Source organism: Balaenoptera physalus (genome assembly GCF_965194825.1).
Source record: "Balaenoptera physalus genome assembly, chromosome: 20".
Lineage (NCBI taxonomy): Eukaryota > Metazoa > Chordata > Mammalia > Artiodactyla > Balaenopteridae > Balaenoptera > Balaenoptera physalus.
Window position 1 is genome coordinate 59528753 of NC_138901.1, and position 27116 is coordinate 59555868.

At 46.3% G+C, this 27116-nt stretch overlaps 1 protein-coding gene across 4 annotated transcripts in view; it reads left to right on the forward strand.

The window, feature by feature from the left end:
• Window positions 1–26915, forward strand: part of SHISA6 (shisa family member 6) — a 263403-nt gene extending 236488 nt beyond the window's left edge. For 2 of the 4 annotated variants that reach the window (XM_082441403.1, XM_082441401.1), the window contains 3 exons: window positions 15151–15207; window positions 19005–19157; window positions 20821–26915. In XM_082441403.1, coding sequence (XP_082297529.1) covers window positions 15151–15207; window positions 19005–19157; window positions 20821–21371 — 761 coding nt within the window. In that variant the 3' untranslated portion in view covers window positions 21372–26915. The remainder of the gene's footprint in view (window positions 1–15150; window positions 15208–19004; window positions 19158–20820) is intronic. The other 2 variants (XM_082441404.1, XM_082441402.1) reach the window with 1 other exon arrangement.
• The last annotated feature ends 201 nt before the right edge of the window (window positions 26916–27116 follow it).

Sequence of the window (27116 nt, forward strand, 5' to 3'; positions counted from 1 at the left end):
CTGACCTGACAAATAGTGTCAGGAACCGATAGGAAAAAAGATGATTGTCTTTGCCCATTCCATTTATACTGGGAATTATAACAATGCATATGGTTTCTTGATCCAGGCATGAGGCTTAGAATGTCCTCCAGTTGGTATTGTAACATAAAGAACAGATGTGCAGATTAACAGTGGACCCAGATAACAAAAAAATTGCACTCCTTAAAGGGAAATACAGTACTATGTCAGGTACACTCACAGCTCATAATAGTTACAGGACAGCTGCAGACCCTCTGGTGGCCTACTTTTTATTCGGGATATTTCGGGGTTTCCCCACAGACTACATGCCCTCTAAATATTAATCATCCCTCTGTTCTAGTTACTTCAACTGGAGTTGCTTTTTGCAATATTGAGCTACTTTGTGTCACCCAGTAGATGTGCTGGGTGCCTAGATCAAGCTCAGGAAATTGTAGGATGGGATGCCTATGGGTGGGGGTGAGAAGAATCTGGAATTTGCCATCGAGTCTCACAATAATCGCATTTCTGAGGGACTATCATCTGCCTTAAACCCCCTGAGGGAGCCCACCTGACGGGCCAGTTTGGCCCAGTGTCAGAGGCCAATACCATCCCACTCTCTCCCAAAGCCACAGCATCACGTACCTGGGACTCATCCCCTATCCCGCTCCAGGTAATCCCAGGGCATTCCAAGGCTGACTTTCCATGGGTACGATTTAAATAGCTCTCAGGAATATGCTCGAGTCTTTATTACCAGGTGGATGACTACTCCCCTGGAGTCGAGGGGATGGTAAATACTCCTGTGGTGATAACAATAACTTCAAGCAGAGCAAACACCGCTCAGGTGCCTCCAGGCCCAGAGGAGCTGAAGCTCTCCTGGAGAAGCAGATCCCAGCAGGTGGCAGGCAGCTCTCCCAGGGAGCCCTAAGTTTGTCTTTTTAAGTGAATCTGGCAGAAGACACATTGTTTTCCTCTGTGGGACTGACAACCCATGTGAGGCCGTTTTCTTCAGGCAGCATTGAAAATGACAATCCTTGCCAGAAGTGGGGGAAGCAGAGCAGGCCCACTAGGGAGGGGCTGACATGAAGCCAGACTCTCAGGGTTGAGACCCCGGGGACGCATCGTCAAAGCCTCTGAAGAAGAGAAGACCGAGGCAGAGGAGAGAGAATGGCTGGAAGCACAGAGATGGGTGACCTCACAGTGTCACTGGCAACCAACCAGTCATCTCGGGAGGAATCCCACCTTCCGACACCATGACTCACAGGCCTGCCTCTCTGCATCGACCTTTTCAAGCCGTGAAGATGAAAGGCATTGTGCTGGCATGCATTAGAATGGCAATTAATCCTCAAGAAGAAGTGTGAAATGTGGGTTGGATTTGAGGTGGGGAAGGAGGGGTACCTTATACCTCCACACACACTCATACTCAGACACATACGAAATATTACAACCCACACACTTGGCTACAGGCCCAGAAAAAGCTGCCACTCTGAGCTGAAGAAGAGGGAGAGAACGAGAAGAGAGAAAGGAGGCTGGGCAATCGAATGTCACTGCCATGGCCTCTTGCCCATCCTCCACTGCCCTAGAGTTGATTCATTGACTCATTCATTCATCAACAAATTGTACAAATGCCCCGAGGGGCCCAGCCCAGGGAGGATGGTGTTAAGGTAAACACAAAAGAAGTACAATCATTCTCCACCTCCAGCAATGTTCAATGTATTCATAGCTGAGGAGAAGTGCCCTACATACCAAAGTATTTAATCATCTTGGAAAGAGTGAATGAATGAGACAGAGACGTAAAAAAGCAAAATGATATACAGTTAGGCACCAAAAGCAAATGGGGGCAGACATAAAGGCTCCAGTTATCAGAAGGGCAAGGAACATCGCTGTGCATTGGAGGACCTGAGGATGACTTTATGGAGATGAAACTGGAGTATTATCACCAAAGACTGGAAGGGTTTGGAGGAAGAGAGGAGGGAAGGAGTGGTTCAGGTGGAAGATGTTTCTGAGCAAAGCACTGAGATGGTGATGGGGGTTGGGAATAGCGGAGGGAAAACCAGTCGTTAGAAGTCACTGGTGTGTTGAGCGAGATGAAATAGGCCTAAATCATAGGCAGCTTCGAAAATGCAGTGACATCTGCTACATTTCTCAAAGTGTGGTCCAGATTCCAGCTGCAGATGTATCACCCAGGATGCTTTCAAAAATACTAATTCCTGGGGCCTGTCTAGGATCACCTAACACATAATTCATGGGATGGGGGAAGGGCTCAATTTTTTTAAATGAATTCCTCAGGTCATTCTTAGGTGCAGTAGTTCAAAAGTCTTTGGTGTTAGGCATCTAAGCTTTAACCTATTGGTAGTTTGTAATACTTACAGGCTAAAGGCCAGGGTGAAATTGGTGTTTAAGAAAGACTATTCTATACTACTCAGCCATAAAAAAGAAGAAAATTTTGCCATTTGCAGCAACATGGATGGACTCGGAGGGCATTATGCTATGTGACATAAGTCAGACAGAGAAAGATAAATACTGTATGATATCACTTATACGTGGAATCTAAAAAATACAACAAACTAGTGAAAATAACATAAAAGCAGCAGACTCACAGATATAGAGAACAAGCTAGTGGTTACCAGTGGGGAGGTGGGGAAGGGCAAGATAGGGGTGAGGGAGTGGGAGGTACAAACTATTGGGTGTAAGATAGACTCAAGGCTGCATTGCACAACACGGGGGATATAGCCAATATGTTGTAATAACTGTAAATGGAAAGTAACCTTTAAAAACTGTATAAAAGCAATTCTTTAAAGAAGACTATTCTAGCAGGAGTGCACAAGGTAGACCCAAAGGGGCAAAGACTAGAGGCAGGGAGGAAATTCAGAGGCTATCATAGCAATTCCAGGGTGTGCTGATGAGACCAGAGACTTGAGAATCTATAACCAATATGCAGACTATCTCTTTGTTTTGTACTCTCAGGAACCCATTAATCTCATCATTGTTGATGTCTTTGGGTATTATTTGTTCCCTGTAACCTTCCTCTGACTCATTCAACGGAAACTGCTTTTGCTACATCTATCACTGAATTCACACCAGGCATGTCCACCACCAACCAAATCACTCTTTCTCTTTCACCCTCTCCCCCTTCCAACCATGCACATAAGCAAACACGCAGACACAGAACTGCATGCACACACATGTAAGCACACAGTTTATTTGCTCCACAGAGAAAACTAGCCACTTCCCTTAGCAGTTAAACCAGACACCAATATGAGGAAACTCACTGCCGGATCCAAAAATGTCCACAGCTGCAGAGGCCGGGGGGTGGGGGGCTGCAGAATCTTCCAATTCTAAGAGACCTGCTCACCACGGATGGTCTACACAGATGCTCTCGGTGTGTGGGCCCCACCTTACTTCTCTGCTTCCTTCAAGCAGCCTTGGAGCTCCGATGGAGATTGTTTTGTCACTTTATAGTCTTGTCAGCATATCGATCCATGAGTCCTGAGCGCTAATTAATTGTTATGTTATCCAGCTCAATCCATCAGGAGGCTGATGGCCCTCACTGGGCACTGTGCCAAGGCCCAGGACTCCCTGAAGGAGAAGGGGGAGGGGAGAGTGGGAACTGAGGGAGTGGAGATGTGATCCACTGATAAGTCCAAGGAGAGACCAAATCCAACACACTGTATGCACATCACGATAGAGAGGAGCTCCAGGCAAATTCCTGGAATTGTTAGCTTCCCTACTCTTTGTAGGGCACGAATTCTGCTTTTGACTCTCCTACATCAATGCCTAGCTGCTGGGCTTCCCTGGTGGCGCAGTGGTTAAGAATCCACCTGCCAATGCAGGGGACACGGGTTCGAGCCCTGGTCCGGGAAGATCCCACATGCCGCGGAGCAACTAGGCCCATGCACCACAACTACTGAGCCCACGTCCCACCACTACTGAGGCCCGTGCATGTAGAGCCCACATGCCGCGGAGCAACTAGGCCCATGCGCCACAACTACTGAGCCCACGTCCCACCACTACTGAAGCCCGCACACCTAGAGCCCGTGCTCTGCAACAAGAGAAGCCACGGTGATGAAAAGCCTGTGCACCACAACAAAGAGTAGCCCCCGCTCACTGCAACTAGAAAAAGCTTGCGCATAGCAACGAAGACCCAACGTAGCCAAAAAAAATTTTAAAAAACCTAGCTGCTCACTCACCCCAAAACTCCATTACCTAGAACACCATCTGCCCAAACCCCCATAGACCATCTTCGGGATGTAGTAGAGTAGCATTTGTCAGGAAGAGTTAGCACGTCTGCGTTGGATGGTTTTTCCATTTGATCCTCCATATGGACTCCTCACCCTACTCAGTCTCCTAGGTGCTGAACTTTATGGACTGCTTCATTGGGATAGTTTGTTCTATGCATATTAGTTGAGTTTGGTAAACAGCGAATCCTGGCAAGAGATCAAAGGGATGGAGGAGAGTGAAGTTGGGAGACTTATTTCCTAGGCTACCTCCTGGTACATTCGTGGGGGACTGGCTTTGTCCCTCATCTAAAGGTCAGGGGGCCCTGTCTACACAGCTCTCTCCCACATTGGGCTGCAGAAGCCACTCCCTTCCTTTACCAGTCAGGGCAGGTTTGAATGAAGCCCCCAACTCTTACTAGTCCCAGGGTACTGTACTACCCTTTATGGGTTTCTTATACCCTGCTCACACCTTTGAAAATAGTTCCTTTATTAGAGTCCCCTTAAAATACCCAATTGGATGTGTATCTGTTTCCTGTCTGCACCCTGACCGTTAGGTTTAAAAAAATGGTCAAATAACTAATTAAATGGGTTATTTATGGCTAGACTTCTTGGAGCTTTTAACATACATGGTGACTATCCACGAGGAAGGATAAGAGCCAGCGCTTATTTGACCCAGGACCACCCCCCATTCTCCCTCCACCCCCAGAATTCAAAGCATTTCAGGGAAGCCAGGTGTACACTACAGCCACGTGCAGCTAGCACAGAGGGGCAGAGACACCAGAAAATGCACAGTTCTTTGGAACCCCTGCTGGAGAACACAAGGGAGTCTTTGTAAATAGCACACAAGCTCTGGACAATGACGCAGCATGAAAGAATACAAGTAAGACCTAGTCCTTTGTCTGCTACCAACTTTGTGATCTTGGGCAGGTCACTTCACTTCTTAGGGCCTCTTTTCTCACCTTTAAAATGAGATACTGAGCTTGATCAGTTGATTTTAAACTTGTAAACACTGGAACTGTCTCTCCAAATGAAATCTTACATAGAAACCCAATACAGAAGACAGATGGAAACCAAGCTGCTCTGGGTGAGGCCAGGGTCAGGGCAACAGTGTAAAACATCACCCACCAGACTCTATCTCTTATACAGTAGCCCTTGAGGCAATTCCAAGGAATCTACAAGATTGCATGGAGCCAGTCTTGGAAACACTGTTCTAGAGGGACCCACAAGTACCTGCTTTGATGTGAGACCCAGGTGGTCTTCACATGGAATCAGTGTTGCCCCTCACCACCAAGAAGAGATAGAGGGGACCACTGAGCCCCCAATTACAGCAAAGCCAGCAAAAAGCTTCATGTGGAATTTTCTCTTTATTTCTGAAAATATGTCAGGTTTTAGCAAGAAGTAATTCCCTTTATCTCAGGGTAGAGGAATTTTGGAACCTATTATGCTCTCCTACGAAGTGTCTTCAATACCAAATTACTTTTCCCAGCCAATGTTCTAACTATTAAAATGTGTGAATGAGTCTGGACACAGATCTCATTCTCTCTGGATACAAAACACTCAGCCTAAAATGTATTTGGGATTTTACTGATACCAAAAGGCTTGAAAACACCTTTGAGCCACCTTGAGTCTAAGGACCCAGCCAGAGCTCCCCTTTCTTCCCTACCTCCCCTCAACGTCTCTTTGGCTGAGCACCGAGGTCTCCAGGCTGCGAAGGAGACTCCACCAGCCTGGTGGAGAAACAGGAGCAGGGGTGTGATCAGGGAAAGTATCCTAAAACCTGGAGGAGGTAGGCCAAAGCCCAGTGAGAAGGTGAGCAAATCCTCTCCCCATCAAACAGCTGCTAAACTGGACAAAATTGATACAAACAGCCATTTCAGTGCTCTAAAAATTGATCAAAAAGTACTCAACCATCTGAGAAGTGTTTATGTGTGAAAAACTGCTAAACTTCAGGTAGGAATAGTGAGAGTTTATGACATTCTTGCCTAGGACTCCTCCCAGCCTCCTCGCAGATCAGTCATCACAGAGGTTCTGCCAGGATGGGGAAGGCTAAGAGTACTGGCAACTGCGCTACTGTTAGGTCAGAAGGGATCCACTCGATTTGGAGTGTTGGGTGACACCCTTGCCCTCTCACCACATTAGAGGAGCATCAGTATGATTAATGGCTGACTTCTCATCTGAAGCCATGGAGGCCACAGGCAGTTGGAAATACCTGTTTGAAGTGATAAGAGAAAAACTATCGACCGAGAATTCTATATCCAGCAAGATTAACCTCCCAAAGCAAAGGTGAAATAAAGACATCCTCAGATAAACAAAGACTGAGAAAATTCTCTGATAGCAGACCTGACTTATAAGAAATACTAAAGAAACTTCATGGGCTGAAAGGAAATGGGCACCAGGCAGTAATTCAAATTCACAGGAAGAAATGTAAAACACCAGAAACAATACATATGTGGTTAATGTGAGAGACTCAGCACACATATTTTTCTCATGTCTTAACTTTTTGAAAAGACTTAAAATTTTGTAAATAATTTTAATACTGTAGTATTGGGTATAACATGTATACATATACATAGGTAGATGATAGAAAGATAGATAGATAAATAGATAGATAATATATATGACAATTATAGTACAATAGGGGAGGGTTCATTGGAGCAATATTGGGGAAAGTTTCCATGTTCTACTGGAAATAAGTTAGTTCTAAAGAACGTAATGAGTGAAGATGCATATTGTAATCCCTAGAGCAATCACTAAGAAAATAACTTTTATTTATATGTATTTATTTTTAACATTTTATTTATTTTATTTATTATTTATTTTTGGCTGTGTTGGGTCTTCGTTGCTGCGTGCGGGCTTTCTCTAGTTGTGGTGAGTGGGGTCTACTCTTCATTGTGGTGTGCATGCTTCTCATTGCGGTGGCTTCTCTTGTTGCAGAGCACAGGCCCTAGGGTGTGTGGGCTTTAGTAGTTGTGGCACGCGGGCTCAGTAGTTGTGGCTTGCGGGCTCCGGAGCGCAGGCTCAGTAGTTGTGGCGCACGGGCTTAGTTGCTCCGTGGCATGTGGGATCCTCCTGGACCAGGGCTCGAACCCATGTCCCCTGCATTGGCAGGCAGATTCTTAACCACTGTTGCACCAGGGAAGTCCCAAGAAAATAACTTTTAGATATAATAAAAATGTCAAAGGAATTAAAATGGTACAATATAAATAGAGACATATCATGCTCATGGGATGAAAGATTCAATGGAGTAAACATGACAATTTTCCCCAAATAATATATAGATTTAACAGAATTCCTATCAACATCTTCTCAAGATTTTTTAAGATACAGACAATATTATTCTAAAATTTATGCAGAAAGGCAAAAAAAAAAAAAAAACCAAAAAACCTAGAATAGCTAAAATAACTTTTAAAAGGAAAAATAAAGTGGGAGTGATCAGTCTACTCAATTTCAAGAAATATCATGTAGCCACAATGATCAAGACTGTCTGGTACTGGCAGAGGAACAGACATGTAGATCAATGGAACAGAATAGAAAACCCAGAAATAGACCCACAGAAATATGTTTGACTGACTTTTTGACAAATGTGCAAAAGCAATTAAGTGGAGGAAGGAGAGCCTTTTTAAAAGGCTCTAAAGCAACTGAACATCAGATCTGCAGGCAAAAAACAAACAACAACAACAAAAAACCCTCAACCTAAATCTCATGCCTTATACAGAAATTAACTCCAAATGGATCATGGACTTAAATGTAAACATAAAACTATAACCCATGTCGAAAGAAAGGAGAAAATCTTTGGGACCTAGGGCCAGGAAATGAGTTTTTAGACTTGACACCAAAAGCACAATCCATAAAGGAAAAAAAAAAAACTGATAAATTAGACTTCATCAAAATTTAAAGTTTTGTTCTGCAAAATACCATGTTAAAAGGATGACAAGATAGGCTTCAGCCTGGGAGAAAATATTTACAAACCATGTATCCTACAAATAACTATTATCTGACATAGAAAAAGAATTCTCAAAATATAACAGGAAAAATGTAAACAATCTGATTAGAAAGTAAGCAAAAGTAATCAAGAGACATTTCACTGAAGAAGATAAACAGATGAAAAATAAGCCCATGAAAACATGTTTAACAACGTTAGCCATTAGGGAAATGCAAACAAAAGCTACAAAGATATCACTCCATAGCTATCAAGGCAAAAAGTGGCTAAAATAAAATAGTGACAAAAATAGTGACAAAAGTGGCTAAAATAAAAAATAGTGACAACACCAAATGCTGACAAGGATGTGGAGAAACTGGATCACTCATTCATTGCTGGTGGGAATGTAAAATGGTACAGCCACTCTGGTAAACAGTTTGGCAGATTCTTTAAAAATAAATAAATAAATAAACATGTAGCTACTAAACAATCCAGCAACTGCACTCCTAAGCATTTATCCCAGATAAAGGAAGACTTATCTGGACACAAAAAAGTTCGCATGAATGTTTATAGCAGCTCTATTCATAATATCATAAAACTGAAAACAACCCAGATGTCCTTCAACAGATGAATAGTTAAACTGTGGTATATCCACACCACAGAATATTTGCTACTCTGAAATAAAATGGAATGAACTATTGATGCATTCCTGGATGATTCTGCAGAGAATTATGCTTGATGAAAAAAATCCAATCTCAAAATTATATACTGTATGAGTCCATTCATATAACACTCTTGAAATGACAAAATTATAGAAATGATGGATAGGTTAATGGTTACCAGGGGTTAGTGAGGGGGTGGATGCAGAAAGGAAGTGGGTGTGGCTATAAAAAGGCAACATGAGGAATCATTTCCGCCTCCTGATGGAAATGTTCCATACCTTGACGGTATCGATGTCAATATTCTGGTTTTGATATAGTGCCATAGTTTTGCAAAATGTTACTACTGGGGAAACTGGCTAAAGGATACACAAGATATCTGTATTGTTTCTTACAGTTGCATGTGAATCTACAATGATCTCAAATTTAAAATTTTAATTTTAGAAAACAATACAATAAAAGCAACACTTATTTTGCTCACACATCTCTGATTTGGGCAGGGTTCAGTGGGCATAGCTCGTCTCTGATCCACTTGTGTTAGCTTGGACATCTACAAGGCTGGGGGTTGGAATCATCTGAAGTCTTCCTCACTCATACATCTGTTGACAGTTGATGCAGTCAAAGGCAGTTGACACTGTTTGTTGATGGATACCTGAGCTGGAGCTGTCAGCCCTTATAGGCAGCCTTTGCACATGGCCTGCGCTTGCTTACAGTATGGTGGCTGGGATCCAAGGTTGAGTGTGTCAAAAGAGAGAGAGCTGTGGAAGGCATGCAGTGTTACTTCTGCTGCACGATGCTCGTTGAGGCAGTCAGGAAGGCCCTCCAGTTTCATGGAGAAGAGACCATATCTCATGGGGGAATGGAAAGGTTTTGGGAGAGCGTGTGGGACTAGAAATATAACTGTCACCATTTTTTGTAAAATATGATGTGCCATAGTCTCTAAAGACTGACTTTCTCTCTTCCAAATCTACAAGACTGGCCATAGCTACCTAGTTTACATGTCATAGGTCCAGCCATGCAGAGAGACCAAATCTCTCTCTTTTAATCATTCCTAATTTCTAGAGAAGGAGCTCCAATTGGCCCAGGTGAGTCAGGTATTCATATCTAGTCAATTAACCATGATCTAGAGTTTGAACTGTGTGGAGGGCAGCAGAGTCATATCGTATACATACAAGTATAACAGGGAGCTGGGATGCAGAAGGAAGGACAATTTTCTGAGCCAGAAGAACTCACTTTTAGCCACCAAGACAACCCAGAAAGCGCCAAAGCACATAGGTAAATTTTCGTAAAATTGTACACTCTTGTCAAGAGATAAGCATAAAACAACATGACACAGAAAGGTTACATACAAAAGGATAGGCAAAGTTTATCAGGAGAATGCAAACAAAAAGAAAGCTGGGTTGGCAATATAAATATCAGATCAAGCAGACTTAAAGGCAAAAAAAAAAGGCATGAAATAGGACAGAAAGTGTTATTTAATGTTGATAAAGGGTACAAGCCACAAAGAAGACATAAGCACCATGAACTTTTTTTGTGCTGAACAATGTAACTATGAAATATGTAAAACCAATTCTATAACAAATACAAAGAGAAAATTACAGGAACCCAACAGTAGTGGGAGAGCTGGAGACACCTCCCTCAGTCTTTGACAGATTAAGTAGGCAAAGAATGAGTTAGGATAGAGAGGAACTGAATAATATATTTCATGTATCTGATTTAATAGATATATGTCAACTTATACTCTATGGGAAGAAAATAATACCTTTTCTCTAATAACTCATGAAACATTCATAAAAAATTGATCATATATTGGCCCCAAAAGAAAACCTCAATAAATTCCTCAAAGCAGAAATTGTACAGGCCCTGTTTTCTGACTGCAATACAATAAAATGGCAAAAGTTCAAACTGACAAACCCAAACACTTTGAAAGTTAACAACACTCTTCTACAGAAATCTTGGGTCAGAGAGAAAATTAAGGCTGTAATTACAGATCATTTAGGACTTAACAGCAATAAGAACATTGCATATTGATGCTCATGGGATAGTGCCAGAGACAAATTCAGAGCTAAAGACCCGATGTTGTTGACAGAAATGAGTAAAAATAAATGGACTAAAGATTCAAGCTCAAAAATTAGAAAAGAATAACAAACCAAACCAAAGAAAATTAGGAGGCAGGTATCAACAAATCTGAAAGCATAAAATCATGATTTGAAGAGGAAAAAAACCCTGATGTGTAAAGAGGCAGTTGTTTGAAAAAGAAGAATAACGGGAATAAATTGCTAATCCAGAAAATATTAACACAGAACATTAAGACTGAGAAAAGGAATATAATTTCCTATATAGAGGTTTTTTGAGGGTATGTTACAGTTTTAAGCTAATGAAGTTTCAAATGTTCAATGGATTTAAGAAAAATAGAAATTACAAACTGAAGGTAGAATTAGAAAATGTGAATGAATCAATATGCAAGGAAAATGTTGCCAAGTTATGACAGGCAGGATACATAAGGATGTGGGTTCTAGTGCCAGCCTGCCTGGATTTGCATCCCAGTTTCACCTGCTGGGCAAATTATTCAACCTCTCCAAATCTCAGTTTCCTTAATGCTAAATTGGTGATGGTAACAACATCTGTCTCCCGAAGTTGATGTTGTACAGTCAGTGAAATAAACAAGCCAACCCCCTACCACCCTGCAAACCGAAGGACTCCCCGAAAGATACCAGGCATTTTTATTATTGCCTTCCTTCAAACTTTCAAAGAACAGATCTTTCATATGCTCTATTAATAGTTTCAAGGCATACAGAAGGGTGAACACTATGCACTTGATTTTACAAAATCATTACCTTGATACAAAAACCTGCCATGTTAGCACCAAAACATGCAAATTTTCTTTATGAATACGTAGGAATTAAATAAGATATATGCAAATGGGATCCAGTGTTGTAATGAAAGAATAAGACATAAAAATCAAGTAAGGTATTTCCTACGAATAGATGAATAGTTCAGTATGAGGAAATCCGTTAACCCACCTCATCACATCACCAGGCAATTGGCAGTGTGCTGACCAAGAAATGCTGCTTTCAGTTATTTGCTTAAAGAAATAAGACATGGACAAAGAGCTGTGTTCAAGGTTGTTTGGTGTACGTTTATTGAACTTTTAAACAATCCAAATACACATTAATAGGCTAATAGGGGAATGTCTATATATATATATTATATATATATATAATATATATATATATAATATATATATATAAATATACAATGGACTATTCTATAGAAAAGACTATTTTGAAATCATATAAAAGACTATTTCAAAACATGAAAATATATTCAAGACATGTTGTCCATTAAGTATTCAGGAAACAGATTAAAAGCAGTATATGCTTATTTACGTATGTGGAAACTACACCTTTATCTGTGTGTGTGTATGTACATATAGGTATGAACATTTAGGTTGTTTCTTTTGCTACTATAAAAATGCTACAATAAATAACCTTATGCATTTGTTATTTCGTGCAAGTGTGAGGATCAAATCACCATATTTTTCTCTATTTTAAGCATTGTAATCTGATTCTCATTTGTGCAAAGTGAAAAATGCAAATGGTTTTTCATTGCAATATTAAGTGTGCGTGTGTGTGTGTATGTAAACATACACATAGTAATGTATAGGGGGAGGGAAACAAAAGAAAATATAACAAAATGCCACAATGGTTATTTTAAGATGGCTTAATTTTTCACCTCTATACTTTAAACATTTTTCCTTAATGCCAGTATATGAAAAAAATCAAATGTTAGCAAAATATTTGAAGTAAGGTTCAAACAAAAGGAAAAGCCCTGCACTTGTAAACAAAATATCTAAATTCAAGACATTTATCCTGTTTGTAAACTCATCTGTAAACTAAATTATAAGAATTACTTCAAATAAGATATTTAAGGAGTTTTTTGCAGTGTCTGGAAATCGGTAGGTCAATAATATAAGTTCAAATGAAAATCATTGCAAAGACTAGTTTAAAAAATGTATGTGAGGGACTTCCCTGGTGGCACAATGGTTAAGAATCTGCCTGCCAATGCAGAGGACACGGGTTCGAGCCCTGGTCCAGGAAGATCCCACATGCCGCAGAGCAACTAAGCCTGTGCACCACAACTACTGAGCCTGTGCTCTAGAGCCCGCGAGCCACAACTACTGAGCCCATGTGCCACAACGACTGAAGCCCGCACGCCTAGAGCCCGTGCTCTGCAACAAGAGAAGCCACCACAATGAGAAGCCCACACACTGCAACAAAGAGTAGCTCCCACTTGCCGCAACTAGAGAAAGCCCACGTGCAGCAATGAAGACACAATGCAGTCAAAAAATAAGATTAAATAAATAAATAAATAAATGTGAAAGTGTTCAGCACAGAGCCTGGGCCATAGTTGGTTACCAGGGATTATTAAATGAACCTGAATCATCTCCCTTTCCTGGTGACACCTAGATTCTGAAAAGGAAGATTAGAAGTATTTCTAACTGCCACCATTTAACTTGGGTTCTCTCATTTCTTGCAACTGTTTATTTGATGCTGCCATATTGTTTAAAAACAAATAAACCAAAAAATAACAATAACAACAAAAAACAATGAAACTGGTTTTCTCCTTGCCTCTGGAGGACAAGCCGAACAAATCTATCTTTTATCTCCCTTCCTGGCTTCTCTCTTCTTGCTTCAATCCAGATCCAGGGTAGAACTGATTCAGCATTTGGCAAATAGTTTTTCCCTGGATATAACTTAATATTCTGTTTTGGGAAGGGAGAATATCTTCATGTGAGAAATGCTGGCTTACCACCCAAACCTATACCCCACTGGATAGAGTCCATGACTATTTAAAGACCCTGGTCTGAACCAAAGGAATGATATAAATGATTCCATTGGTATGGGAAATTTTGTCTGGTAGGAGCACACAGGATGATTTGTCTTGGAAATGGCCAGAGACTAGAACTAAGAGAAATATGAACAAAAAAAAAATACATTGTGGGCCTGGATTTAGGATATGGTCATAGGAAGAGGATTTGGGGATTCACTGGATGGATACGGAGGATGGAGGGAAATGGTGAATGAGGACTGAAGTTTCGCTTTCCAAGCCCATGGAACGTCAGTACCATGGACAGAGCTTGAGCAGCGGGAGAATAAAATGATGAGCTCACTTTGGGATGTGATGGTTTGGGCTAAAAGCAGGAATTTCACAGGGATGACCATAAGCAGTTTAAAATCTAACCCTGCAGACCAGATGGACCTCAAGCTAGAGGTGTAGACTTGAGACCTATCAATTTGGGCAAGAAGGTGGAGCCTAAGTCTTCATGAAGACACCTGAGCCTGATGGAGCACTAGTATTTAGAGAATAAAAGAGAAAAAGGGATCTAGTGAAGGAGCTTAAGATTGAGTAGCCAGAAGGTATAATGCCAAAGGTAGGAAAGATGGTTTCATCCAGGAAATGGAAGCAGACCTAGACCTAAGAGGATGGCAGAGCTGTGACCCATGGTTTAAAACTAAAGCTAAGACCTCATGCCTCCTCTTTCCCTTGCTTTAGTTGAAATTAGATGCATGCACCAACAAAAAACAAAAATACAATGTCAAATTGAAGCCATAATACAATGTTGAATTGTGCTTTAGTGGTAAGCCAAACCATTCAGTTTTAGAAGCCCTTAGAATGCCTTGAACTCCTGGCTTTAGCAACTATGACTCTATTAATTTTGTGGCTTGTTCAATCAATGTGGACTTTTGCATTATTAATTAAAACCAATGCTTTTGAAATATCAGGCTGTGTTACTTATAGGCAGGACAGAGCCTAGAACCCAGGACTCTGGATCCCAGGCAGTGGGCAGTTCATGTCAGCTTGCCACATCTCAGGATGCACCCAGATACCTGTGTATAAAGACCTGGGACAAATCAAAGTCCCATAAAGTGTAAGCACCTTAAGTTACGGCATCCTCTTCCTGGCTAACCATACCTGAACACCCTCCTCCCAAAAAAAGGATCTATTTCCCCTGCCCAGTTCTCTATCTCACATATGTGTATTTGCCAAATGTCCCCTAGTCTCCATCCTTCTCCTCCTCCACCCCAACAAAGCCTCTATTGCTGGTCAGCCAGATCCACAGATGTGGGTGGGTCATCATGGTGACAGAGGAAGCCCTAATGCAGAAGGAGAGAGACAAAAACAGCAGAGGAGGGACCCTGCCCTATTTCTAGGGTAGCCAAAGGTCTGAGCTTTTTAGAAGTGCTTCCTTTGACTCAGAGAAGCATAGTAGAAGTCAAGAGAGGTGCTTCTGTGTTGGAGAGACCACGGAATTCCTGAACTCTTCTTTAAAAAAATTTTTTTCTGTGATTTTCAGGTGATCATCAGTATAACCATCCGATTTTAAGCAGCGCTACCCAGACCCCTACACATGGTGAGAGATGATTGAGAGCGTTCTGCATTCCATCCTCATTCCAAGTGGCTCCATCCTAACTACTGATGCCTATTATGGCATCAAACATGGTCACTGGCTCATTGAAGCTAAGGTGTAAGGAGCCAGGTACCCGCCCTCCTCCAGGGCCACAATGCCTCACTCTCACTTTTAGACAATTGTCCCCCTAGTGTCTGTCTCCGATATCAGAGTGATCTTCTGCCATGAAAGGGAAAGTGTAAGCCCCTTTCTTAACGCATTTCACTTGCAACCTTGATCATTTCTTGCAGCCATAAATTCCATGTGTCCACAGCAAGGAGTGAACACTCTCCTTTGCCCAAGGCTACTTGTGGTACCATTTAGGAATGACATGAGATGTGAAAAATTCTATTGATGCTCCCCAAACTAATTAAGATTTAATAAAACTCAAAACCCAACTGGATAACCTGAGCTTTAGCTTCCCAGCAGAGGAAGAACCTGAAAGTTGCAGAGCACAGGCATGGCAGCAAATTGCCAATGGGTTACAAAACCATGTTTCCCTCTTAGGTTTCAACGTCCTCCCACCAGATCACAGCTTACCATTTGGAACTGCAGTGAACAACTATTTTTTGGTACATGCCCAAAACTTGATAGAACATGACAGCCACGTAAATTGTGAGCTATCATCATTCTTCTGTCTTTGCTGTGAAATAATGAAAACACCATTAAATTCTAGTGAGAGAGAAACTCAAAACAAAGATAAATTCTGCAGCTCACCTGGCAGAGAGACCTACCCCTCTCATGTCAGACTCTGCTCTATTTCTGCATTATAGTTCAGAGAACAAAAGTGGACTATTTTGATGTCCCCCTCCAGCTCCTAGTGGAAATATATGATGAAAGCAACAGTTTAATAAGGTGTTTCAGGTTTCGGGGCCTAGGAGAAATTAGAACTGGGAGAAATCAGAGAGATCAGTTAAAAGAAGCTGGTATCAGTGGTGATGTTGACAGTGGGGAGAGAAAGAAGGGTTCAGATATGAAACATTTTGTAGAAAGAATTGGGAAAACTTAGTTACTAACTGAATATGGTTGATGAGAGTCAATTATCAGTAAAATGCAAAGCCACGACCCATGAGAAGAATGGAGGGTCTTATTCACACCATCTAAGGAATCAGGAAAGCAGCCAGTGTACTGAGGATGGAGCTGTTGATGGTGAGCTTGGATCTGGACATCGAGAGCCGGATATGACTGTAGGATTTGCAAGAAAAACCACTCAACAGGCAGTTAGAAATGCAGACATGAAGTCTGGAGGGAGATGACAGCTGAAAATGTAAGTTACGCTTTGGAAGCAGTAACAGAAGCCTTGGGAGTAGGGGCAATCTGTGCAAGAAGGCTGAAAGAGAAAAGCAGAAGGCAGAGCAGAAAGCCTGGGGGATGCCCATGGTGATGAAGCAGCGGCAAGGAGAGGAGCCAGAAAAGGCAAACGAGAATGCTCTGCTTGCTCAGTATCATTCTGAAAGAGTAACTATGAGCTGGTTTTCCCCAGAAGAAGCCAACACAAGTGCAGCCCCTGAACACAAAAGGAGGAACCATTCTTCCCTCCTCTTCTTCCTGTCTTCTTTTTCTACCTGGTGCGAGGAGATGACGGTAGATGAGACCCGATCCCTGTCCTTGAACAGCTCGCAGCCTAGTGGAAGCAGGGTTTTCTCTGCATTCCTCCCTTAGATGTTACACTTTTCCCAGGAGCTGGCAGAGCAGCTCTCAAGAGAAGAGGCAGCCTGTGTCTACTTGATTAGCAAATGAGCATTAATTGGATCCTTATTTTGGGCCAAGCACTATGAAGGCATCAGAAAAATTGGAAAGCAAGACTTCTGCTGTCAAGGAGATTGCAATCTTTGGAGATCAGCAAGACCAACTCAAGTCAAATGATTAGAGACAACATAGACACTAAACTGGGTGGTATTGACCAGAAGAGCAATAGGGGCTTGAAGATCAGATATCACTCTCGGCTTTAAAGATGTGATGTTGTCATAGCGAAGGGTCTTGGGGGAAGGGAGAATCTGGATAGAGGAAGAATAAGGAAGGGCATTGCAATAGGAGAGAGAGCATGAGCAAGGGGGCAGGAGCAATCATGGTGGAGGGAAAAAGCAGGGAAGGGCTGGCTTTGGCTCAGTGGCAGGTTTTGGAGAACAGTGAGGGGTAAGAGCACCCAGAAATGTTGCAGTTGGAAGTGGGTGAGCTGAGTGATGCCCTCAGTGGGAGTATGACGCCAACAGGCAGAGGGAAGCTCGTTCTTCTCCAGCATGGCCAAAAGTGAGGAAACCAGAGCTAAGGGGCTGTGGCTGTTACCCAGCTCTGGGTAGCAGTGCTCCCGGCTTCCTACCCACTCCACTTCCTGGTATCTGTCCCGATCTGTGCCAGGGAGGCTCTTTCAGTACAGCATGTTCTGATCACTCAGGGATGCAGAGCATCCCCCACAGCCTCACATATGTACTGAGCTGGCGCGAACACCAGCTGGGCTCCCCTGGCTCCATCCCCAGTGCTGGGGGTACCAGTGAAGGCAGGAAGGGATACAGAAGCCAGGAGTTCCCTGTATTGAGGCTGCCCTTGGACCAAGCCTAGGGGTCCTTCTCTTTGTCCCACGGTTCACAGCACCCTCTTTGCCAAGAGGCATAGGGAGACACAGACCACTGATACATTTGTCCAAAGTTAGAGCCTGCCCTTTCTTGGATGTCCCAACCCAAGAGGATGGAGGGATGATGCAAGAGCCACCCAGCTGCCTCATTTCTGGGAATGGTACCACTGTTTTCCCAGCAATACCTGTTAACTTCTGGCTGTGCTTCAAGTCGGTCAAGTACCAAGGCATGCTTGTCTTCCTGCCTTGGATCTCTATTCCTTTTTGTCCCCCATCTTCATGGCCACTCAGCACCCATACCTGCATCTCCTCTTCCCCCGACTCCTGTGTTATTCCTAATCTGGCCCCCAGAGCCCAGCCCAACTCATTCACCTCATTAGTCATTCACCTCACTTCTCTTTGTTCTTTCCTTCCATGTCTTCCCCGCTTCTTTTCCCCAGGTCTGGCACTGAACAACTCTCCCTTCTCTCTCTTAGACTTTGTAATCTCGAGGGATGGAGGGAGAAAAACCGAATGATGTACTAGGCGTTTTGCCCACGTTCTTCCCTCCAGCAGCTCAGAGATGGCTAAGGGGGCTTCAGAGGAAGGAGTAGGAACAAGAGGAAATGGCTTTGTAGCTCACAGTGGCTTGTCAGTTGCAGGGCTTGGAGAAGCCAAAGGTGGAAGGGGTGGTGTGAGAGGTGCAATGACCTCGCGGACAGTGTGGGTTGTAGTCTTGGTGGAGCTAGGTCCTGGACCCAGTCCTACGGGTATGCAGACAAGATGGGTCACTCTACCTCCTTCAAACTCAGATTTTTTCTGAGCCTGAGAGCTAGTCTGCCTAATGCTATTGGGGAAAGGATAGAACCTTCACACCAAAATAGATGATTTTATGACACCCCCCCCACTCAGCTCCATCGGGCTTACATTTTCTTCAGACAGCCCAGTGATATACCGGCAGAAAGAGTTTGCCATTCAAGGAAGGGTAACCTGCCATCATGGCCAGTGCAGCCAAAAGCACCTGCCCCCCAGCCTGTTGGCAACTGAAGCTGAGCACTGAGGGAGGCTGAGTCACCAGCATCACCTGTGTCCTAGCACAGGGGGCCAGGAAAGCAGGACAGGGATGAGAGGTGGAACCTGAATGCTTCCTTCCTGCCTGCCCCCCAGCCTTTGTCCCCACTAACGCCATGACCCCTCCCTTCTTTTGCAGAGAAGCCTCGGATGAACAACATCCTGACATCGGCCACCGAGCCCTATGACCTCTCCTTCTCCCGCTCCTTCCAGAACTTGGCCCACCTGCCCCCATCCTACGAGTCCGCAGTGAAGACCCATCCCAGCAAGTACTCATCCCTGAAGAGGCTAAGTAAGTGGGGTTTTCCTGGGGTTGGGGTCTGCCTCTGGGGCCTCCACAACATCTTCCTGTGTCTCACTCTCTTGCCGTGCACCTGAGGGCATGGGAGGGGGGACCCAAGAACAAAGAGCAAGGTGTAGCACGGTAGAAGAGAACAGACAAGTCCCTTGTTTTTGTTCTTTAGAGCGTGACTCCATCTTCTCCCTCAGTAGAATGGAGGCCGTGGGATCCTCAGAGCCACATTCCCATGGGAAGCAGTGCTTCAGCTCATGTACCAGGTTAACTACAAGAGAAAGTCTTTCCCCAGCCTCAGCCCACACCTGCCTTTTCAAACCCTGGGCCTTCCTTGCTCTCTATCTGTCTTGGAGTAAAGACTCCCAATGCCAGAGCTTTCTCTGAGACTCTTCCCAGAGACCGGCTGCGGAAGGGCCCATAAACCAGCTCCCTCCCTAACCCCGTTAACACCGCCTTGGGAACCTGAGACTCCCCATTCCACGCACACACCCCGTTTCATGAGTTGAGCCCAGTACATCCCATGGTCCCAGCTCTGCCATTTGAGTCTGGGGAGCTCTAGGGATTGATGCGTTTCAGATGTTACAATGTCAAGAAGGTACATGGCAGGAGAGGTCTTCTCTTCCAGCTTTCCAACCCCTGGACCTTCTGCCTCCATTTCCCGATGAGTCTATTTCGATGACACCCAGCTACAGGGCCGAGCCTGTGCTTGACAGTACAGGGTAACCTATTGTGATAGAAGTTCAGCCTATGAGTCCATATCAGCCACCGCCAAGGTGGAACAGTGAGCTTCTATGGCTAAAAATGGGAATCCCACATTCTGCAGAGATCTGGAAGGCTGCCTGTAGGAAGCCTCATTCCTGAAATGTGGGGCAAAGAAGGCTTGTGCATGTCCTGGGTGAGTTCAAGGGTGAGCCTGGGGGGCCTCATGGATGGAGAGATGGGCGGAGCATCTGAACGAGGTGCACACATGGGATTGTCCGGGCCTGCTCGTGCTGTGGGCACAGGCGAAGCACGTGTAGACTTGATTCTGTGCTTGTGCGGGGGCTGGATGCCCATGTGTTGGCTTCCTAGGCATAGGCTGTTACTCCAGAGAAGGTGTTACTATGTTTCTAAGTTACCAGTAAGGATTTTCACAAGCGCCTCCTGGATGGAGCATTCTGCTTTATTCTAGCAGGAGTCTGGTTCTGCAGCCCAACTTCCTTGGAGAGAGGTTCTGAGCCTCATCAGAAAGCTGCCGGCTGCTCCTTGGGTGTTTCAGCGAGACCCAGGGAGCTGTTCTGTTTCGGGACCATGGTGTGGCAGGAGCAGCACCGGAGCAGGAGTTCAGGGTCATGGGCTTGCCATCTATTCGGCCATGAACTCCCTGAAGACCTCAAGGGAGTCCATTAACCCCGGATACTCAAGGTGGTCCAGGGACGAGGGGCATCAGAATTGCCTGGGAGCTCCTTAGAGATGCGGACTCTCAGAACCCCCCCCCCCCCAGAGCTAGGTCAGAATCAGACTCTGCATTTAACAAGACCCCTGGGGTCTGGAGAAGCACAGCCTCCACCTGTCTGGGCTGCAGGATCCTAGTTGCATACTGGCTGCACTGTCACAGTGTCGCCCCAGCTCACTCCTCTCTCTCTCTCTTTCTTTCTCGCACTGTCTCTCTACCCTACAGCTGACAGGGAGGCAGACGAGTATTACATGAGAAGGCGGCACCTGCCCGACCTGGCCGCCCGTGGCACCCTCCCCCTCAACGTCATCCAGATGTCCCAACAGAAGCCGCTGCCGCGAGAGCGACCCCGCCGGCCCCTCCGGGCCATGTCGCAGGACAGGGTCCTGTCCCTGGAGCGGAGCCTGCCGGATGAGTTCTGCATGCCCTACGACCGCATCCTGTCGGACGAGCAGCTGCTCTCCACGGAGCGCCTGCACTCCCAGGACCCGCTGCTGTCCCCGGAGCGGACGGCCTTCCCCGAGCAGTCCCTGTCGCGGGCCATCTCGCACACGGATGTCTTTGTGTCCACGCCCGTGCTGGAACGCTACCGCATGACCAAGATGCACTCCCATCCCAGTGCGTCCAGTAACTCCTGCGCCACCCTGGGCCACAGCCAGACGGCGGCCAGGCGCCAGGCCTTTGCCTCACGCAGACACAACACCGTGGAACAGCTCCACTACATCCCAGGCCACCACACCTGCTACACAGCCAGCAAGACAGAAGTGACCGTGTGACCGGCGGGGCAGGCAGGCCAGGGGTCGAGAGGGGCCTGGAGCAGAGCTTCTGGCTCTGGATGGCTCCCTTCCCTCGACCCCTCTGTAGGAGCTGGGAGTGCACCGCCTTTGCCCGGAAAGCCATATTCCTGGGACACGGCCGGTGGCCTGGCACAGCGCGCTCGGACCTGAGATCTAGAGCGAACACCCTCACTCTTCCAGAAGAAGTGAAGGGGAGGGAGGAGCGGGGCTAGGCCCCAGTCCCGCCCCCCTCCCCCCACTGTCACCAACTCCCTTTCAGTCCCACATCCCCTCTCCCCGTGCTGGAGACCCTGGCCTGACCCTGGCCCGAAGCTGCCTGGGTTTGAATTGGCCAGTGGGTGCAGTCAACGGGCTGACCCTGACCGAATAGGCTACTTGGTCTCATTCATTTACTTAAAACCGCATCACGGAAATCTTCTAGTGCCTAAAAACTGCCTGCTCGCTCTCTCAGAGCCAGGGAGCTGCTGTGTCCATAAGCACAATAATGATTCTCTTCTGCCTGCTGGAACTCTCTGGTCCCCACTGGGTGGCCCTTCCTCCGCGGATGCCCTGGGGCCCTGGGGCCCTGTGCCCCTCCCCTAAGCCCCGGGACAGGGAGGGGTCCCCTTCCTTCAGCTGCCTCTCCACGGGTGGGAACCCTGCCCCATTCCAGCTGGCTGCCCCGCCCACAAGGCTCTGCCCCTCCCCCAGCCTTAGATTCCACCCCTGGGTTCGCTGGGGCTTTGCTCTAGTCCTTCCAGAAGAGAGCAGGGACGGGGTGCAGGGACTTCTGGGGTGCCCTCCCCAGCAACCTGGTGATCTCCACACTTCCTCCAGGCCTCTAGGTCTGAACTGTGACCTGCCACTCTGGCCTGCCTTCCCCTCCCCTGCTCTTCTCCCAAGAGGCGTCTGCCCCTGGCCAGAGAGCGGAGGTGGGGAGGCCACTGTGACGCCCTGGGCCTCAGGGGCTCGCCATTCCCATCGCCCAGGGCTCCCACCACGCACGTCAGGCAGGACAGAGGCTCTGGCTTCCATAGAGGGGCAGCTCAGCCCCAGCCAAGGAGGACCCCAGGTGGCTGTCCTGCGCCTTGCCTGCTCCCCTCTCCCCATCACTGCCCCCCTGCTTGGCCCCTTCTCTGTTTAGAACTTGCTCTCTCTGCCTGTTTCCCCACCCCTCCCCCACCTCCCATTCTCCTGCAGCTCCATGACTCTCTCCCGCCTGCTGCTTCTACAGACCAGTGCCTCCTTTGGATCAAAGGGACAGAGACTCATTAGCAGACGCAAATAATGGTACTCCAGGCTATTGGTCTGGGAGTTAACTGGGTAGCTCCCCAGTCGCTCCCCTGAAGGGGGCATTGGGCGCCAGGCAGATCCATGCCCTCAGCTCTATTGGGGGGCTGCCCCCGCCAGCCCATCTCTTCTCTGCCTCCGGCCTGGGGGGGGTGGGCAGGATATGACAGCCACCTGGAGAGCAGACAGTGAACGAAGCAGCATCCACTCCCTGGAGACTAGAGCCTGGGGTGGGGGAGAGAAGGGGCTCCCCCATTCTCAGAGCCAGGGTACCTCCCTGGGCTGGAGCTGGGGGAATCAGCTTCAGACTATTGGGTGAAGGTATGATACTAAAAATGTGACGGCCGCCACAGTCAGACTCCAAAAGCAAAGACCTTAAACTGGGCTTTTAGATTCCCCAGTTCCGCATACAATATGTATGGCCCTTGAAAAAGGGGGGCGGGGCAGGGAGAACTCCCCAGTGTCAGCCCTGGGAATTTTTAATCTAATCCACAGAGAAATCAATTGACTGATTCCTCTTACTTATTCAAGAATTCCAAAGCTCTTGTTCCCCCCCTCCCCTTAAGGCTCACTATCACATGAATCAGGAGGGGATTGAGCTGGGGGTGAGGGACACAGGCCTGAAGTCCCCAGTGGGGCAGTGTCACTGGGTCTGTGAGGCTGTGAGGACAGGGATAAGTCTGCTTTCCTTCCTTACAAACACATAAACCTTCTCAAGGGCTGGTCCCTAAGGGTTTATGAGACTCTTTGGTCCAGAAGGTGAGGCTAAGAGGGTTGGGCTGGAGGCAATCAACTGTTCCTGGAAACGAACGTGTGTCTGTCACGGCTGGTCCCCTCTTGCCCACTGCTCTCTAATCCAGCCCTTGAAGGCTGCCTGCTGGGGCAGAGGGGAAAGGACGTGAGTGGGTGAGAATCCCCTCCCCAGGTGTCTGCACACACATATATCTGAACCAGAAAGCAGATTTCATTCTGTGTCTGAAGCATCATCTCAGCACCAAGTCCTCCAGCCCTCAGGACGATGCTCCTCCCAGCCCTGTGTGTCTGTCTCAGGGGTTGTTTGATAGATTGATTCCAAAACATTTCTCATCCCAGCATTCCTGCTGCCCAGTTTAAAACCTCTGGTATCACTCGGATCAAAAAATTCTACCTAAACCATTACTTCTTTTAAATGATTCTTCTGCTTCACCCTTGGGTTTGGAAGGAGTGAGGGAGGGAAGGAAGGAAGGAAATAAGAGAAAGAAGTCTACAAACTTGCTCCAGTTCAGTCCCTCATTTCAAAATCCACACAATGATGTCTTAACTGGGACACAGCAGTATCTCATTTATCGGTCGTGCCATCCATGTTTGCAGAATAAGCAAAGCCAAGTTACCGGACAAGTTCTTGTAGCAGGTAAGAGAGGGTTCTGGGGCTGGAACCCAGATGTCCTGACTTCCAGCCTCACCAGGCTGGTGGCCACTACCACACTTGGAAGGGCTGGCCCTTCCCCGACAATGGAAGCCCGCCTCCCCCAGCAAAGCCCAAAGTTTCCCTCTGCTTGCCCGGCTCTCTGTGTGAGCTTCCATTGCTCTGCGGGAATGCACTGCGGTCTGCATGGGTTCTCTCCTGCCCTGAAGGTTCTAGCTGGTCTGCTTGGCCTTTGATGACAGCGAAGCTCTCACAATCTGTCATGTCCTTCCACCTTTCCTGCCTCACTTCCACCAGTGAACTCCTGGCTCCGTGAGCTCGTAAGTCACAAAGGCTTTCCCATGAATTCCTTTAACCCCCTAAATGGGCTTCTGCCCTCAGGGCTCCCCAGTGTCTTGGGTGATGGGTCTGCCTTCTAGAAAGTTCCAGCCCTTCTCTTAATTCAAACGTCTTCTCTCCTCTTTCCACTCTCCCACCTGGAAACTCACCTCAGTCTTCTACGCCCATTCAGCCCTTCCTCCCTCTCATCTCCCCCGCCTTGCCCTTTTCTTCCATTTACCTCTCTCCATCCATACTTTCTTTTCCCTGGTCCTGCTGTACTTTCTGGTTCTAAAATGAGAGCTCTCAATGAAAACAGTCCCAGAATGAGACATTCTTCAGGTCTCTGTTGGCCTCATTGGTTTATTCTTCACCTCCTGCCCCTACGAGATAAAGGATGGGAGCTGCTCTGTCAGAGGCCTCATGGGTCAAAGATCAGCTTTGGTTCCTACAGCTGGCACGTCCCTGAAGCGTCTGCCCAGCCTATTGCTAGCCCAGAGGCTCCTGCTCTGGCCAAAGATTCATATCCTTTTTGAGGGCTCTTGGCCACTGTTCCATCTCACTTGTGCCTGTCCTGCTTATGTGTGTCACAGATCCCTCTTTGTCCCCAAAGACTGGAGAGCCTCATGACTCTCCAAGCATGGGGAAATATCCGTTCCAATAACCCTGCTACCAAACAATCCATTTTCTTCAGAGGTATCTTGTCTGCCACCAGCCTTCTGGCCTCAAGATTCCATTCACAGGCACCTGTGGACCCGACCCAAGGTAATCTGCAAGGGTTGCCAATGACCTGGGTCCTAGGAAGCACCTGCTCTGTTCCCCCCACATACCTTCCTCCACCATCCTCCCCAAACCTGGGAAACTTGGCTCTGGAGTATTTTCAAGGAAGCTCGTTGTGTTTCAATGAAGTGTTTTTCAGGGTTCCTATTTATATATATATATAAATGCAGCATTTTAGTGACAGATTCGATATGAAAGCTATGTCTTCCTAGGCTCTATATTTGATTTCAGAAGGCAGCGTACTACAGGAGGAAAAAAGCACAGGGCTGAGGCTCTTGGAGACGTGGCTTCGGCCCTGGCTTTGTCTCCGTCTTGCCATGTGACCAAGGACGAGCCACGTTCTCGCTCGGCGCCTCCGTTTCCCATCTGTAAAGTGAGGGGCTTTGAGCAAAGGAGTTCTGAAGTTTCATCCCGCTCTTACATGTAGGGCTCCCATTCCCCATCGGCACCCGCTCCTCTCTGCGTTCCTCCCGTCCTCAACTGGGCTGCACGCATCCGATTCCACCCGCCCCACGGCGGCGTCCTCAGGTGCCCTGGGCAGCCACCAGACTCCCCCAGAACCTGGGGTGGGCCCTGTGGTCGCAGCCACCCAGGGGTGCTCTCCTGTCTGACGGTGTAAGAGCCTACCCATTCAGTGGGTTACCAACCGTGTGGCATGGATCCCCCCCATCTAGACACACCTAAATCATCTTAGGTGTCTGTGTCGTTGGGGAATTCTGAAGTTTTCATTTTGATGCGGTCCTTAAAGCTGGAGGGAGGTGGTTCTGATTTCAGAGAGGGGACAGGCTAGAGGAGAAAGGTCCACAGGTTGGCCCACAATGGCATGAAGTTTGTATCTGAGGGCAGCTTGGAAACGTATTCCAAGCCACAGAGGGGAATGCACAGCAGAGCCCCTGTGGGGCAGTGGATGTTATATCCCCCTCCAGAACCTGTGTCCTGAAGACCGAGTCCAGACACTGGGCTCCGTTCACCTGGAGGAGGAGGAGACATCCCCCATGGGCTGCTAAGAGGTGGGCACCCACCCCATCCCAGTACCTTTCTAGCCCCTCCTTGTGACCCTGTCATCCTCCCGGTGAAAGCTTGTGAAGAAGCAAGAATTGAGAGTCCAAGCCAGTATCATTGAACCCATCTTGTAAATCGACAAACACATCAACCATCCATCAGTCAGAGAAATGACGTCATATGTTTTCTTAACACCCTCCCTCCTGAGGGAGAGGAAGACCCCTGCTCAACTTTGCTGTCCACTCCTGCTGTGACCCTTGAATGCCACTGCCTGGGAGGACTCATTCATTTGCTTCGTAGTGGCAATATTCCTCTAGTTCTATAACTCAACTAGACATTTTGTAGTAAAGAATTCTTGAAATTCTCTAATTAAAAAAAAGCAATTCTTACTGTAATGTTTTTAGTTTGGGGACACAATTTCCTAAGGGGAGATTAATGAACATTTTTACGCATTAGCCCAATTTATGGATTCCATGTTTATTACATATGGTAGTACTGATGAAAAGTACCTTTCTATCTGTACCTTTGCACAGTTTCTTCATTCCTCATAAGTAAGCTTCACGATGAGCAGTGCTCCCGTAACTGCTGCTTCTGTACAAATCTCATCGTTCTACTTACCTGTCAAAGCACATTCTGTATGTACTGTAAACAGATATCACTTTAGTAAGATTTAGTCTTAAGGATTTTTCCACTTTTGTCAGTAACAGATATTTATGGATTAAAAAAATAATAAAGCCGTTTCAACATAACCTATGTCTCTTAAAATAGCCACATGCTTGCTTCTACGAACACAGAGCCAAAACTAAAGGTAACTAAAAATCACAAAACGATGTAGCAGATCACTGGAGGTGGGAGCAGAGACAGAGATTGACTGCAAATGGGAATGAGGAAGATTTTAGGGTGATGGAAGCATTGTAAAACTGGATTATGGTGATGCCCACAATGGCATA